Source organism: Cupressus sempervirens, chromosome 5 (genome assembly GCF_028749045.1).
Source record: "Cupressus sempervirens isolate cs-2001-9-10 chromosome 5, ASM2874904v1, whole genome shotgun sequence".
Lineage (NCBI taxonomy): Eukaryota > Viridiplantae > Streptophyta > Pinopsida > Cupressales > Cupressaceae > Cupressus > Cupressus sempervirens.
The window spans coordinates 229,163,493-229,181,236 of NC_143122.1; the positions used below are offsets into that span (position 1 = coordinate 229,163,493).

Genomic DNA, 17,744 nt, shown 5'->3' on the forward strand with positions numbered 1-17,744 from the left:
TTCCTTCCGTACATCCACAGGCACAACTCCATACTCCCTAGTCTATGGTGCCGAAGCGGTACTACCTATAGAGGTTGAACTTCCCTCCTTGCGCATATCTTTGCAAGGGAAAATATCAGATGAAGAATATAGAGTAGCTCGACTCACCCAGCTAGATCTCTTAGACGAGAAGCGGCAACAAGCCTATGATCATCTCACAGTCTATCAAACTCGTCTCAAAAGAAATTTCAACAAGAAGGTGCTTCCACGACACTTTCAGCCAGGTGACATGGTCCTCAAAGAAAACATGAAAGTCCAAGTAGATCGAGAAAAGAAAGGCAAGTTTGAACCTACATGGCTTGGTCCTTATGTCGTCACTGCTTCCTTTGGCTCTGGAGCTTATCAGCTATCTACACCAGAAGGAGAACTCTTGAATGATCCTACTAACATCATTCATCTCAAGAAGTTCTATGCTTGAAGATCCTTGGTATACCTAGCTTTTGAAAAATACAAAAGAAAAAATTAGTAAAGAGAAATAAGCGTCCAATGGTGAAAACTTGGCAATTCAAGCACCTTGGATAGGTACCTTGGTGAAAACCTGGTAATTCAGGCGCCTTGTGTACTAAAGACTAATCCATTATCTATCACTATCCTATCCCTCATCCATTTACCCACCATCCCATAAGACACACTTGCTTGTTCCCTTGGTGTTCCAACCAAATATCCAAAATCTGATGAAGCTTGTAAATACCTCCTGTACAGCTTGTAAATCTTGTACCAAAGCTTGTATTATACCTTGTAAATCTTGTACCATACCTTGTCTATCCAAATCTTGTCCAAGGTTTGTACCATATTCCAGCCTATAAATAATCTTGTATCCTAGCTTGTATACTATCACGTGCACACACAAAATTCCATTTTCCTTAAGCTTTTCGCAAACCATCTACCTATCCACCTATCACCTATTATAGACATCCCATCCTTCACAAACATTTCCATCTCACAAAAACCAAAACATGAAAAAACTTGTACATTTGTAACATATCTTGGTCCATCAGCTTGTACATCCTCTTTAACTTAGTACCATTGTATCTATCCAGCGTTCATGTCAGTTTGTCCTTGATCAGCATCTTGCACCCATCACACATCTTGGTTAGCTATTCCAACGCATCCTTTAGCTAGATTTCCTGTCACCAAAGTGTTATCTTTCTTAGTTCAGCTTGCCAGATGCATCACTCATCCAAATCCACTAGCTTCGGTGCTCTCCAATAGGTCCTTGCAGGATATAGCTTTCCTCGTGTCTGATCTTGGTCCGTTAGTGCCTTGTCCTACCCATCTCGTTGGCAAACGGCTCTCTTTTGGATTTTCACTTTCTTTTGATTTGGGATCTTCCCTTTTGGGTCTTGAAGTATCTTTTCCAAGCAATCTCCTTGTTCCCTCCTCAAGGTTGCCACGATCTTCCATATCATGGTATGCTACGAATGGGGCAATTAGAGTGTAAGGTCTTGATCAGGTCTTTCGTTTGTTTTTCTTTTCTGCTTGTGGGTTCTCCAGTGTCGTTTCCACGCTGCTTCCTCTAGGATTCATGTGTGATGCTGGGGCAATCCTTGTGTGTTTGTTTTGAGTTAGTTTGTTAGTCCTTTGGACGGTTGGTAAAAAGGCCTTGATGTTCTTGGTAACCTTGGCAATTAACCAATAGTCCTATAGCAAATCTAGTGCTCAACTACATGGTGGTACTTCTCTTTGAAGTATCCCCCCGCTCAAAAAGCTTCAATGGTTTTCCTTCATCTCCATTATCCCCCACCCATATCCAGCATCTGTCTCTCCTACCCTAGCTGATGCATCAGTATCTCTTTGAATCACTCATCACTCTTAGCTTTAGGGATCCACAATCCTAGTCTTAGGGATCCACCAATCCAAATCAACCCACCAAGCCTCATCTTTCGAGATCCACAATCCTAGTCCTAGGGATCTCCGAAACCCATCTTCCGCCAATCTAACTCTTTGAAATCCTGTTCCATCAGCTTTATAATCCCCTCATCCATCTCCCTATCCTGGATTCCTTTTTATAGCGCTCTGCTCCTTCATCCTCCACCTTCCCTAAGGTCTTAAGCTTGCTTCCTCTTGTGCCTCTGATTCTCCTTTATCATTCTCCCATAGTGAGAGTTTGAGCTAATTCAGCCCCTTCTCTTTGCCAATCTGAGTCTCCTTGCTCATCCCAGATTCTTGTGTTTTTCAAGAAGCCACCGAGCCTCGCTTTCTCTCCCCGCTGCCTTCTTGAGGGGGGTATCTCACAGTCCATTCTCTCCTCTTCTGCTCTAGCCTTGGGCATCTTATTTTCTTATCTTTGATGCCATGCCACTTGCGGCATCACATCAAAGAGGGGCAAAATGTAGACACCTAAAAATCTTTAGAAAATAAAGTATTTTTATTTTCTGAAAAAGTCCTGATGACATCATCATTTATTAATTAATTAATTATTTAATTAATTAATTAATTTTTATGCCATTAAATCCCTTTATCTTAATTAAAAATATTTAATTAAGGAATCCCTCCCAAAAATGTTTAAATCTTATTTAAACATTATTTCCTTATTTATTAATTATTTAATTAATAAATTGACCAAAAATCCTAAAATAAATAAAAAATTTATTTTTTGCCCAAAAATTGGCCAATTTCCTTATGACCAATAACCTCTTCCAAAATCTTCTAATCCTTCTTTAATTTCGATTAAAGGCTAATCTCATCATTTCCTACCCCTAACCCCAACTCAAAATATTTAATTAAAATTAAATATTAATCCTCATGTTTATTAAAAAAAGTTTTAATAAATATCTCCTCAACCCAAACCCTTGAAATAAATAAAACTTTATTTATTTCCTAAAAATCTAATTTATCCTCACCCTAAGAAGTTCTAGACTCTTCTAGAAAGTCTTCATCCTCATCCTAGGAAATTCTAGACTATTCTAGAAAGTCTTTATCCTCATCCAAAATCTAGACTCTTCTAGAAGATGTCTTTAAACCTAATCCTAATCCCCTCCTAACCTTGTCACATTCCCTAAACATGGGTTAAAACTTACTAACCCAAGCCAAAGTTAACAAATATCTCTTCCTTCACCCACCCTCATTAAATGCCATCCACTTGCCTATCCTTAAGCTAATCCTAAACCATCCTAATCCATCCTCTAATCATTTGCACAAGCCTAAACAAGCTTAAAACATTTCTAATCAAGTCCAAGTCGAATTTGCTCTCATCACCCTCAAAATATCTCAACCATAAAACTTTATGAAGTCCACTAGGTCATAAATGACTCTTACAAGCCCTTTTATTGCTCTTACAAGTCATTATGAGGGTCTTTATGAAGATTTTATCTCTTGAGCCTCCTTTGTTGACTCATCCTTGCCCTTTCCTCCATCCTCTCACCATGTGACATGTGTCACTCCTTGATTGGCTGTAAGGAAGCACAATCCATGTGCTCTCCTCTCATGCAATCTAAGCCCTCCATGAGCTTTTTCCCATCCTTGCATCTTAGCCCTCAATCCCTCAAGCCTCTTGCCTATAAATTGGATCCTTCCCCTTTGCAAAATAACACAATTCATGAAGTAAAGTTATAATGCTATTTTGAGAGCCAAATCCATACTAAAGCCATCTATCCACACCAAAAATCCACAATCATCCATTGAAGCCTTTGGAAGCATATTGAGCATACATCCTATCCATTTAGATAAAGCCACTCAACAAGAGAGCTTCTCATTGAGAGAGCCCATTAATGGCTCATATTTTCAATTGAGAGCTCATCTTAGTCTATCTTGAAGTTTATGAATTTTGTTTAGTTTGTAGAAGCTTTATTTAAATTTGGTTTCTATTAGCATACTAACATTGCTCATATACACTCAGAAGTAGTAAATGCCCATACAAAGAAGACCAAGAGAGTTGATTCTCAGTTCACATCTTGGAATAATACTATCCTAAAAGAAAAGAAAATGATAAAACTTCTCTTCAAAGGAAGTTGCTTGCAAAATTCAAGGAACGGGATCAATAGAAAGGAGATTAGATAAAGATCTCCAAAATAAACTTTTGTGAATTGAATTTGACAGTGCTTTGAATCTCAGGTATTGGATGTGTTATTAGAGATTACAAAGGCAATTTCATTAAGAAGGAAAAGCAAGAAGTCAGGATGATTCCAATAATTTAGCAGAGGCAAATGCTCTTCTATTTGGAGTCGAAATTGCTATAAGGGAAAAAATGAAGAATTTGGCTATTGAAGGAGATTCAATGAGTATTATCTTGGCCACTAAAGAGTATCTGTCGCCAAATTGGAAGATAAATTATTTTATCTTTATTATGCAGAAATTTGAAAAAAAAAAATCAATCTTGCATTGTTTTAGAGAAGCCAATAGAGTGGCTGATTTTCTTGCAAGCCTAGGATGCAATATTCAGGAAGGTAATATAATCCTCTTCTGAAGATCTGTCACAAAATGCAGATCTGGAGAAACTAATTCAAGAGTAGGTAAATGAGCATATTTGAATCACTACAAATATGGCTTCTTTTTAAATATCTCTGTAGCAGCGCCTGTAGCAGGATCAAAGACAGCAATAGATTGTATAAGGGTGGCCGTTTGGTTTATCTCTCCTCATTAGTTAATACTTCAAACATTGTCCTGAAGTAAATTCATAGGCAAAGCATCTCCCGCATCCTGATGATGGATCATGTAGTATGATCTGAAACGTTGGTGCTAAAAAATTGCTACGCAATCGATCCCAGAAAGAAAAATAACAGGCAAAGCATCTACTAGGAATTCCATATTGAGTCTAAGATGTTGCAGTTTTAGATCCCATACTAGCAGTACCTGTAGCATGAACAAATGCAGTAGCTGAGTGGGCAAGAGCAGCAGTTGATGCTGTTGCATATGGCATACCAATAAGAAATAAGCCCATCATTCAAACTTATGTTACTTATGTGCTTTAGTCTGAAACTCAACATCATCTTTTATGTGTGGCACTCAGCTGGAAGTATTATATCGAAGTACTTTTTTAAACCACTGTACTTCCTCTTTACCAATTCAGGGAGTTCATAGCATGTGTGAATATCGTGTTCCTCCTTCCCTAACAGCTTATTCATGCCTTTTCCAATAGTTCTGTGTGCTGATGTCTTCCATTAGGTAAGAGTTTCTTTACTGGGCGTGTCTATAAGATTGGTAGGGTCTGCTGTTGAAAAGATGAATAGGCAGTGAAAATAATGCTCAGGATGCTCAATAACAGCGATGTGCAGCCTCAAAGTGCCATGATATCACAATGCTAAATATTAGGGATGGTGGTTAGGATTTTCATGACAGTCAACGAAAGATCATTCAGATTTTGAATGATACACTCAAGTTGTTCACTTATTTCATGGCTGCTAAGCATAGCAAAGTTGCCGCAAATCAAATACTATCTTTTGAACATGAGGAAGAGCATCATTTCTCTCACTGTAGGTTCCTTACCCTCTTCATGATGGTTTTTTATCTGATGATAAAGATTTCCAAATCAAATCTTCGTATGGATGCATTTCCTACTTATATTATCAATATATTACAGGCGAAGCCTTTCGCCAAAGCAAAATAAAATAGTCCATGATTTCCTTTATAAATTATCAATAAATATCCGATTATGGAATGATAAAGGTAAATTATGAATTTCAGCATTCTACATGTAATAATGCATTTAAAGATAGTGTTAGGTTTTTGTTTAAGGTCAGTGTCTACCTCTTCTGCAAGTTGCATATACTTGACTGATTTATCAGAAGCATATCCTTGAGCTCCTAAAGCAAGCATACCAGGAGCAAAGCAAGCTAGCTCATCCATCTGCCATTTAACGAAATTGATTGCAAGTAAGAAGATGATTAGTTATATTCTGTGAAACATTACAATCACGTCATAACCTCCTTATTTTATTGTCAGCTCACCTTATTTATTAAGGATACACCAGAACGTTCTGTGATGTAAGTGAAAGAGGATGGAGTAGATTTCTTGATCAGGCTTGCTAATCCTTCCATGGACTGTTCCCACATGTTTCTGCATTGAGTTCAAGTAAGAAATTTTCAACAGACACATCCTGTAATAAACTCCATGAGTGATGATCATTGGCTCCCAAAACCTACAGAACCATTTCACAGACCAGAAATTCATACATTTTTGGGGTGCGAGAGGAGGAAAACTTCATTCAGTTCCTCTCCCCTTACACTCAATATGTTTGCATATGAAAGAATAAGATTGCCTCGATCTTGTGGAACATATATAATCTCACTCGTAACACCCAAAGTAGACAAGTGATTTTTCTTTTAGATAAAAACAAAACTTACATTCACAAACCATATTTAAAAAATTTACAAGTACCATATTATTAACTACTAAATGAATTTATGTAGCTACCTGTACTGCCGTACAGCCTCAGTTTTGTTCCCCTGGATCCATACCTTTAGCAGATATTCATAAAAGCTTCCATGCAGCAACACAACATATTAGTAAAAGAGAAAAATGTTGGGATGATAATATCCATGCCCAATGTAAGAATTCTAAGGTTTCTAATACCACAAAGCAACATAAATGCTTCAAAAAGTTCATTGAAACAAAAAATTCTTCAAATGATAAACTACAGAGAAACAAAGCATAATTGAGGAGAAACTATATCATGTACATTATTGCCAATTTAGTTTTGCAATATCCCTATGTTGCACCTCATTATCACCTAAGGGTCTTCAAAATTTATTATCAAAATCTTCTACATATTATATCAATCTAAATCTTAAAAATCTTTTTGGATGCAGTCATATTCAAGTTAAAAATAACAGAAATTCCAGGAATGACTTCAGAAACAAGTCCATCTACACCCACACGACACAAAAAGAAAAGACATACTTGCATGTTCATAGTACAAGTAGATCTTCCCTCACATTCAAAAACAGTATTAAATATTGAAGCAACAGCAAATTGTGTTCTTATAGGAATGATGGTTCAAGATTAATTGTAAATACTAAAAACTATTTTGGAACAATGGTTAATAAAGATATTGTTTTAGTGTCAAGGTACATGGTTTTATATTCTAGGATTATTTTCTCGACTTGTTATGTTTCTTTAAGCTATGGGAGTCATGCTTCTATTTTCTCACTTGTTAGAGTTATTATTAGTTATATTAATTCATTTCAGTTATTAAAGGTAACCATTTTATACTGTAAGATTTTATACTGTAGGACTTTGGAGTATCCGTGATTTTCTCAAGCAGAACTTTGAAGTATCCGTGATTGATTTGGATCAACCCTGTGTGGTATTCACAATTTATTGGATTGCCCCTTTGGTGCAGTCAGAATTTATTGTATCAGTTCTTCATGGGACAAACAAAAATGGACTCTTTTATATAAGATTGACCTTGAGAAGTTTCCATGATTAGTAACCTCCAACTCAAGAAGAGGGAATTGGATATGGCTTAGTAGATTGAAGCCATTAACAACTGGAGGTATATTATTGAAAGCCTTCCGTTTGAACACGATGGTTTAAGAGAAAAATTGCAAGAACATATGATTACAGATCTACAATACAACCATGCTTTATTGCTGAATCAAGAATTTATAAAATATGCTCAGATTATCATGCAATTCAACTTTCAAGCAAGTAGTAAGAAGTACCTGTCACCCATTGCCCCAAAAGTAATTTTCGAGGAAGCTTTTCCACTATAAGGGTTTACATAAATAGGAACCAGACCATCGGCAGGAAAAATTTTGCGTATCTGTTGAATCACATTTTCAACCTGCATCACCATACAAAAGACTTGTCATCCACCATTCAAAAGACTTGTCATACAGGTTGATAGTTTGATATGAACAAGGAATTGGTATCTACTATTGAGTGTGTTGAACTATACGTTAGTATATGACGCCATGGATAGTGTGAAGTAGGGGATTGTAATAGAAAATTTGTAAACTGTCAGCCTCTAGTTATTATAAATGCACTGTGCAGCATGCTTTGCCCAATGCAATGATATCAGCAATATGAATATAAACAACATAAATTGATATACTACAACTCATCGGCTGAGCTGTCAATTTTATTCTCTATGTCTATACCCTACATAGATGCATTTAAATTTTGAAATCCAGAAGTTTTTGTCCCCTTTTCTACAAATTTTCATGTTGTTTTATAATTTTTTTTCCTCATTTAAATCCCAACTTTCTGAAGAAAATAATAAATTATACTTTTTGGCAGCCGATTTTGTCCCCAAAACATTTTTGCCACTATCATCACCACAGTATGAACTCTAAATAATTTATAGAGGTCTAACTTGGTCTATACTCATTAATTCTCGCTTCAAAAGGTGAAAATTTCAAAAATATAAGTAGCATCCAAAACAAAATCTTTGGCTTGTCTCCATAAAGAATATGAAAAATCACTTGAACTAAATTTTTGGCCCCTTCATGCTAAAAAATAACTTCATTTTTGGAACCACCCTCCCCCCTCCCACCACCAGAAACCATAAGAATAGTTTAGTTTTTAGTCCAGAAAATAAGTTTGAATTCTTCTTTCAATAATATTAAGCATTTGCAAGTGTAACCATTGACCAATAGATCAAGGTTTCCATGGGAGGATATAGACTACTAATGCAAATAAATCACTAGAAATGGTATCTCCAAAGACCAGTAAAGATAAATCCATGTTGTACCACCAACTCTTAATCAATTAATTATACATGTGTAATGGGACATTTGTGCAGCTGTTACATTCAGCCTTCTAAGCAATTGTTTCAATGGGTGAAGCATATTTGTGAAGAGAAGAAATTATAAGCTCCATAAAAATAATAAATGCTTATTCTTCTATTTATTCCAAACTTTTATCTAGATGGTGTTGTGAGGTTCTCACACCATCGCCCCAAAACTTTGGGGACCCCCCTTCTTTTTAATCGCCTTGGCAAATTTTTTTTTGAATTGTCCAAAAATTTTGATTTTTTTGAAAATTTTGATTCGATTAAGTGATAGGACACCTTCAGGGCCAGTGGGGAGAGGGTTAGACTTATTTTCACCTGGTTTCAACTTGATCTTCCGGAACAACCAATTTCATCCTTAGGCCGGACAAATTTCAAAGAGCAACACTTAGCAGGATAAAATTGTAGATTTTGTACTTAGACAATTTCTTTTGAAAATTTGGATATAATTGTGTACATTTAGATAATTGTCAAAAGGAGAAATTTTGTTAGATTTAGGTTTTTAGAAAATCTTGAATTTCTTTGGTGAGAAAAAAAAATTCTTTTGTGAAGATGAAGTCAAATTGCAAAATTGATTTTAGACTCTAGAAATGATTTTATTTTTTTGTCAAAAACTAAAATTGCTTAGCAAAATCGATTTGAATTGAATTGCAAAAATTGGCTTTAATGGATTAAAATTCTCTTGAAAATTTTTTAAGCCTTTAATGAAATTGGTAATTTAATATTGAAAAATGGTTTTTGGCTAGCCAAAATCCAATTTTAATGATATATTAATTGCTAAATCGTCATTAAATGGAAACATTTAACATCTCCAAGGCATTGTTTACTTTCTTTTTGCAATTTTGGTCTAATTGGCAATTTTTTAAAGTAAATTTCATCTTGGCAAAGTTAATTTTGGGCTAAGCATTCAATTGGAGGCCATGTCTTGTGTTCTAATTAATTTATTTTTGCTCCCAGGGTCCCAGTCAGCCAACTAGGGAGGATGAGCAAGTAGGGTATAAGAGGAAACTCTTTCCCCTTTTCTCCTCATTCCTCACTCCTATTTGGTGTTTAGGCGATTTTTGGCTAGGAGCAGATTTTCTCTTCCTTGAGCGAAGAGTGATTTTTCCAGCTAGGGCAGATTGGCATTATTGTTGGCAAATTTCTTCATGGTAGAGATCTCTATGTTTGGTGATTTTCCATGATTGAGGGCAGATTTGCACTCTTCTTGCTTGGTGAATTTTGTGAGAGCCGAATTTTGAGGGAGCCGAATTTTGTGGGAGCCGAAATTTGTGGAAGACAAAATTCTGATTTTCAAGAGGGGCTGTGATTTTCTCCTAGAGATTGGACGATTTTGTTGGTGAAGAAAAAAAGTGATAAAGTCTGAATTTTTTGGCACATGCATGGGCAATTTCAAGTGGACAAAATTCTGATTTTTTCAGCTAGGGCCTCAAGATTTGCAAGGGATTTGAACTTCTCAAGTATGATCCTAAATTCCAAAAGAAGACCCGACCATTGGTAAAGGTAACTTCAAATCATTTAGAGTTGAAAGGGGTCCTTAAGCTGATTTCTCTCTTTCGTTCTTGTCTAGATATTGTCTCCCTTGGTTCTTCTTGCATTCATCATCCACCACTTCATCATCCCACCATAGGTTGAAGTTTGGAGATTGATAAGTGTAGAATCCGTGATAGGACATTTGAAGAGGCAGAAATAAGCTAGACCATCCTAGGTTTTGGCGAGGGAGATATAAATGTAGTCCATCCTAAGGCAAAGGCGAGGCAGAAATAAGTGGTAGTTCCACCCTTAGGTTGAAGATTGGAGATTGATAAGTGCAGTGATAGGGCATTTGGCGAGATAGAAATAAGTGTAGAATCTATCAATAGAAAGAAGGTTGGAGATCGATAAGGGTAGTCCATACCACTTAGAACAAAAGGGCAGAAATAAGTGTTTAGGATGTTAGATGTTAGTGCAAGCAAGAACCCTAAAGGAACAAACACTAAGAAAGACAAAGAGGATATGATGCCCAAAACAACTTTCTTCTCAAAAATGAGACAAATAACCAATACCAATGTTGGAATAATAAAAATGATACAGGTAAAGGACAACTGAAGGAAAGACAATTCCCCATGGCAAAGATCTACAAAAGCAGAATTGGCTACACGAAGGAAAGAAAGGAGTCACCAAATCATCGAGGCTCACAGTGGCACACTTCAAATCAGAATATGGCGATCTCATGGTGCTTCTTAGCCCGATCATGGGCCTAGCTCAAGGTATGCAATCCAAAAACTAGATGTACTTCTTTATTGATGAAATTGCAAATGGAAGGGGCAAATTTGATTGAGCTAGAATTATAAGTGAAAATCTAGAATTACAACTGAGGGCAATGCAAAACTAGAAACAATTCCACATGGGGTCCTAGCCCTTCTAGTGGATTGCAAGCTGGCAAAGGTTGAAGTGCGAGCTTTGGTGAAGAGTGAAATCGAACGAAGGGCGAATTTGATTGAAGATTGAGATTCAAGAAGCCCCGCAATCTCAAGGAAGAGTGAATTTCAAAGAAGAGCAAATTCGGAGGAAGTGGTTTGAAAATATTTGAGGCAAGGCAAGGCTTGGCTATTCATGCAAACCAAATTCGAATGGGGAGGTTGGAAGACTAGGAAGGCAAGGATAATGGGGGAGATTAAGTTTGATTTCAAGGTAGTGGCCAAGAGTAAGGCTCTCAAGTTGCAAAGAAGTTCACATCCAGGCAAGCCATCAAGGCCAAGGCAAGATTACCCCAAGTGCATGAAGACCTCATCCTTCAGGGTCAGGACATCAAGTACAAGCAAGTTTGAGCAGTGATGAGAAAGTTTCTAAGGACAAGCTCAAGCATGCAAGGCTTCACCCTGTCTCAAGGATTGAATAGATTTATAAGATAAGGTTGATGAGGTGGCACTTTCATGTGCATGCAATCAAATCATGCCAAGTGTCCTATGTTCTCATTGGCCCACAAAGTTGGTGCCCTCATGTAATTGGTTGAATCATGATAACCCTAATTAGGGTTTGTAAGATATAATCTTGGCCCTTGATTTTGCCTCTTAATCTCGGCCATTCATTATATTTTGGAGCCTCTATATAAAGCCATTTTGCTCTCATCTGTGGGGGAGTTATGTTGGAGAATTGTTGAGAAGATACTATCACAATTGTTCTCTATTCATTGTTGTGGCTTGCATGGTGGATATACATGATCATTTTGGTGTATTGCATGGTTCTCATCTCTCAAATTAAAGTAGGATTTCATTTCATGTTGTTAGAGTAGAAGTAGATGGCTAATTGTACGGTGATGATTAGTGAATGTTTGTTAGGGATCTAAAACTAGGCCACTAGCATCTTAGTCACTGGTTAGGGAGCCTTGTGTGGTAAACTAGTTCTCTTTTCCTTTGAATGGAGCCGCTGGTTAGCTTTCATTAGATTCGATCCTCATCCATTTGCTAATCTTTCCATTCATAGAAGTAGGAGTAGAATAGCAAGTAGTTGAGTGGTCAGATTTCACTCTAAGAAAGTTAGGAAGGTAGAAGTCATTAGAGGCATTATTGCCTCCTCGCACAATCAACATTATCTGGCACTACACCCTCCACCATCACTGTCACCATCAACATCACCTGGCACTCATACAAAATCATCACCATCTCACTAAAAACCCAAGTCATTCTCAAACGAATAGCGAAGGCCACCTACGTGATTACCAGCAAATCACATCGATAAACTTAGCGAGTATCCACAAGTGTAAGGAACATTGGAGTTATTCTCATATCCCATGAGCATTAACTTTTCAAGAGAGGAATTGTGTGTTTGATACTCCGTATCAAATATTCAATTACTAATATGTTATGTAGTGGCACAAAACTCACATCAAAAGATGGTCCATCCCTAGTCCACAAACTAGCATGCATACAATTTCTAGCCATTTTAATCTTTTGAAGAATCCATATAAATTATAAATTTCAGGTGCAATTGGTACAAGACAACACTTCAATATTTGTCACAAAACATCAGTTTCCAAAATGCCTTACATAATTGTATTTTCTAACATTTTTTTGAAAACTTAATAAATGCTCTCAGTTAAAATGTGTTTTTAATCTAAAATACTATTAATATAAAGATAGCAGTGAAATGGATGTCTGATTCCATGCAAAATGAAAACTTGAAAAACACAGAGTAAAGCAACATTTACCTTCTCTTGGTACTTGGGGTTCCCAGTTCTCTGGGAAAGTGCAATAAATTCCACTTGTGTTGTTCCAATATCTGCCAATACACTTGAACCCTGATTGCAAAAGTGCATTCTCAATTCAGCTCAAAGAAAACCATCCACATGAAAAATATTAGGCACCTCAACAAGTACATAAAAAGCTACATTTGCAAACCCTTCAAACAATTTTATTAGTTTAATAATAGGCAGATCAACAAAATCAAAAAACATATCAAGTGTCAAGACAGCAAAAGTTTGACATTCAGAAAATCTGTAACAATTATGTATGCATGCAAGTCATGGGCTGCCACATGTACATTTCTTCCTATACTAATGGTTCACTTGTATCAAACTCAAGAAGGGGTAAGAAAAATCTTTCAATTGACCAAATCTAATTTTTATTTCTTTGGAGATATTTTGTTCACATTATAAATATTGGTAAAAAACATAAGGCTCTCAAGTAGCTCTGATTATTTCAAGATTTCTCTGTTCTTTTGTGTATGATAAAAGAGGAATTTAGTTCTATTTTTCTATATTTTGCCACGAAATGAGGGATGCGATATATTAGTGAGGCAAAATTTAACCATGTAGGCAGCTAAAAATATAGTAAGAAAGATTTCTGGCATGGTCTGCATCAGTCGTATTGTTTGGCTCTACTTCTACAGCTAGCATATCCGGAAATTGTTGGTCAACAGTTTGTCATAATTTGTAGATTTGAATTTTCCAAAGTGGGTTAATTGATTTATCATTCATATTGTAATTATAGCTATGTTTCACTGCTAGAGTACCTTGAATTTGTAAGTCAAAATGCTTAAATTTCCCAAATTACATACATTGTAGATCTATGTGGCTTGTCACAAGTCAGTCAGTGTTCCTCAACTTACAACTACCATATGCTCTCACCTTATCCGTATTGGAAACTGGGTGATCAAAAAGTGTGAGGCTTCATGCATTTCATCATAATTCTGTAAAAAGGGAATACAATTTAGTGTAACTTCAGAAGTTAATTTTCTGTTAAGAAATGTATACCACAGAGATCTGCAAATTTTTGTAATAAATGGATATTAAACAATGTAATGTTTTTTGAGTGGTCGTCTTTGTTTGTTTAGGTAGATTCTATTTCTGACTTCTGTTTATGTTGGTTTCTTTTTAAAACATCATAAAGAAATTGCCTATATTATGTAATCTTTATCTTCATTATTATATATGGTATATACAATTACCATTAGATGGTATTAGAGTAGGTCGACGGGGTTCTTAAAGTTTTGACAAATGTTTTAATTAAAATTTGAGGCTCTACCTGGAATTTTTCTGAAAATCCTTTTACATCAATTTTTTAATGAAGAAATTGTTGTTGGTTTTTTAAAATAATTTAAGGGTTTCTCCTGTTAAGGACACATCCAATTTCTTTGCAGAATCAAGGGCTTTCCTCTAAAATGCAGGGTTCAGACCTTGCTAGGTGTGCCCAGGTCCAGGTCTGTGGCAGATCTGGATTCGCCTGGGGTCCACAGCAGGTCAGCACCACAGACTGTTTGTCTGGCTCAATTTGCACCAGCACAGACCTGAGCAAACCAATTTGCCTATGCCAACAACAAATGATGAAGATTAAGACCCATCTTTACTCACCCGCAAGAGAGGCCCACTAGATAGGGCATTCCATAATGAAAAGAGAGACATTCCTGATTACAAAATTGGACATTGTTTAATTGCATGGTGTTTCATTTAATTTTGTGAGATCGTCTTATTTTAGGGAGATGGTGGAAGCAATAAATGAAGCACCCCGTGGTTACAGACCGCCTAGTTATGAGAAGTTGTGCATTACCATATTACATGATGAGAGGAAATTTGCAGAGGCTAAACTTCAACCAATAAGAGATTCTTGGGTTCAATCGGGTGTGTCTATTATTTCAGATGGGTGGAGAGATTATAGAAACCATCCACTGATCATTGTTATTGATGTATGCCCTAAGGGGGCAATGTTCATGGAGGCAGTTGATTGTAAAGGGCAAGTGAAAAATTCAGAATTTATTTCACGCATTCTCATTGATGCCATAGAGTCAGTGGTTCTTGATAATGTTGTCCAAGTGGCCACAGACAATGCAAAAGTTTGTAGGGCTGCAAAGATAATTCTAGAGTTTAGATATAATCATATCTTTTGGACACCATGCACCGTCCACTCTCTCAATTTGGAGATGAAAGCAATTGGCACCAAAATAGATTGGGTGAAAAAGGCATATGAGGAAGCAGAAGAAATTCAAATGTTTGTGACAAATCACCACATGTCACAAGCAATGTTTAGGAATTTCTCGGACTTGGAATTATTTAAGGTAAATTTGTATATTTAATATTCAATTATGTATTGTTGGATTCCATAATTTTTTTTGTTGTTTAAATTAACATGATTTAATTTTTAAATGTATTACTAACTTGAGTTTAACACGTTCTTAGGTTGCTGAAACCTGCTTTGCCTCTCACACAATCATCTTGAGACAACTTGTGAAGGTAAAGGAAGCATTGAAACATATAGTCATTAGCCCTCAATGGGGCGTTTGGAAGAATTCCAATACAACAAGGACCTTAAATGTGAGAAGAATGATACTAGATAAGGATTGGTGGGGTCTTGTGACTTATGTGTTGGAAGTCACCGATCCAATAATGGCAATGCTTCACTTTGCAGACAGTGATGAGCCATGCTTTGAGGATATTTATGATTCCATGGACACTATGTTGAAAAAAATTAAAAATGGTAAGTTCTACACTCTTTTACAACAATTGTTTATTTGAGAGATATCTAAATTCTAAAGTTTAAATTGACATAATCAGTAATTATAATTATTATTCATATCTCATATCCTAGGTCATACAGAGGAGGGAGAATGATCCCAAGGAAAAAATTAAAATGGTAGGTTCTACACTCTTTTACAACAATTGTTTATTTGAGAGATATCTAGATTCTAAAGTTTAAATTGACATAATCACTAATTATAATTATTATTCATATCTCATATCCGAGGTCATACAGAGGAGGGAAAATGATTCTGAGGACACCCTTTACAAGAAGGTAGAAACAATTGTTCATCATGATGGAAGATGACCACACCTTTGCACCTCCTTTAATATGCTTTATCCTCTAGGTATTGTAGTGCTTATCAAATGCTTGTGCTTTTTTTATCTAATGTTTGTGCGATTGATATTTGATAGTGTGCAATTGTCTATTGCTATCCTCGGGTACTATAGTACAGATGTGCTTTGCCTTCCAGGTAGAGTGCCACCATTTAGAGATGCAGAGGTTGCAAATGGGTATAAGAGGGCACTAGCTAAAATATTCCAAGATCCAAAGACTAGGGCAATTGTGAGGAGCGAATTTGCTACCTTCATCTTAGGTGAGAATTTCCACCCTATTGCTATAGCAGACCAAAGCAGGATGGATACCATCAAATGGTGGTACCTTCATGGGCATGCCTTCATGTACCTCCAACCTCTTGCCACAAAGGTCCTATCCCAAGTAAGTTTGTACAATTTATCACCTAAAATTGATTTATTAAGCTTAAGGTTAACACTCTCAATTCCTTGAATTTATCTTGATTGTTGTATTGATAATTTTTTATTTCTCTTTAGGTTACCAACTCTTTTGCAGTTGAGCGGGATTGGAGTACTTACTACTTTTGTTCATTCACAACAATTTACGCTTGTTGGCACGGAAGGATCCAATGTACAAGAAGGGGCCCAAAAAGCTTTGGGATGTAGCACCCAAGACTCTTGATTTAGATATGACCATCTAGGATCTTGCTAGATCCACTTTGATTGATGTGGATGATGAGGAGGATTATGAGTTCACAATCCCCTCTACTACTAGTGGTTTGGGTTCCTCTACTAATACAAATGCAGCACTTGTAGCTAATCAGCACCCCTTTGATGCAAATTTTCTTGAAAATCCATTTGTGATTAAATCAAAAACTTTAGTCTTGACTCTTGACTCTTTTATGAGTAAATCATGTTAAAAACTTTAAGTTTAATGATCTATATTTTGAATGTTACAAACTCACTTTCAGTAATTCAATGTGAATGTGTTGATTTTCTTTATAATCATGAAAATAGTTTAACTATCAAGTATACTTGATTCATAGATGCATACTAGAATCATAGATTCATACCATGAAATGATTTGGTTTTAGAATTATATATATTTCTCTTATTTTTAGTATATATATTTTATATATATATGCACGAATCCTCCACAAATCATAATTGGGAAAAAAAAAATCTCAAATCCACAGATATGATTCACGTGCCCGAATTAGATTCGTGTCACAAATCAGCAACTAAAGTTTGATTATATAAGTTTTCTCCCTAAAAAAGTTGTCATTTAAGCTGTAGGCTAAAATTAGGCAGCTGCTTTACTTAGCCACCAAGATTCCCATTTTTAATTTTTTTTGTACCACTTGTCGCTTTTCTCCTTGTTTTCAAAATATTTCCAATTTGATACCTTTAGCTTCATGATGAAGATCAGTCCTAATTCATCCACTTCTTTTTGGAAAATATTTAATTAATTGTCATGTATTAATGGAAAGAAAAAAAATGAAATTTCTTTCAATTTTCTCCAATATTTCATTTTTTGGATTATTTTTCAAAAAATAGTCAAATTAAATATTAATAAAAATTAATATTCAATTTTTTATGAAAACCCAAAAAATATTTGTGTTCTAAAAAGGCCATTTCTCAATTTTCCCAAATTTGAATGCTTTAAATTGGATTTTATTTTCCACCCCTGGAGAATTTTCCCATCTTTTGCTTTTTCTGATTTTCTGATTGATTTTTCCACTACTTTGC

The 17,744-nt window shown here is 35.8% G+C and overlaps 1 protein-coding gene across 2 annotated transcripts in view; it reads right to left on the reverse strand.

The window, feature by feature from the left end:
• LOC149555278 (mannosyl-oligosaccharide 1,2-alpha-mannosidase MNS1-like) overlaps positions 1-17,744 on the reverse strand; it is a 115,295-nt gene that overhangs the window by 43,386 nt on the left and 54,165 nt on the right. For both annotated transcript variants that reach the window (XM_089829397.1, XM_089829396.1), the window contains exons 7-11: positions 12,900-12,989; positions 7,641-7,762; positions 6,391-6,456; positions 5,925-6,033; positions 5,725-5,823 (exon numbers count right to left, since the gene is read on the reverse strand). In XM_089829397.1, coding sequence (XP_089685523.1) covers positions 5,725-5,823; positions 5,925-6,033; positions 6,391-6,456; positions 7,641-7,762; positions 12,900-12,989 — 486 coding nt within the window. The remainder of the gene's footprint in view (positions 1-5,724; positions 5,824-5,924; positions 6,034-6,390; positions 6,457-7,640; positions 7,763-12,899; positions 12,990-17,744) is intronic.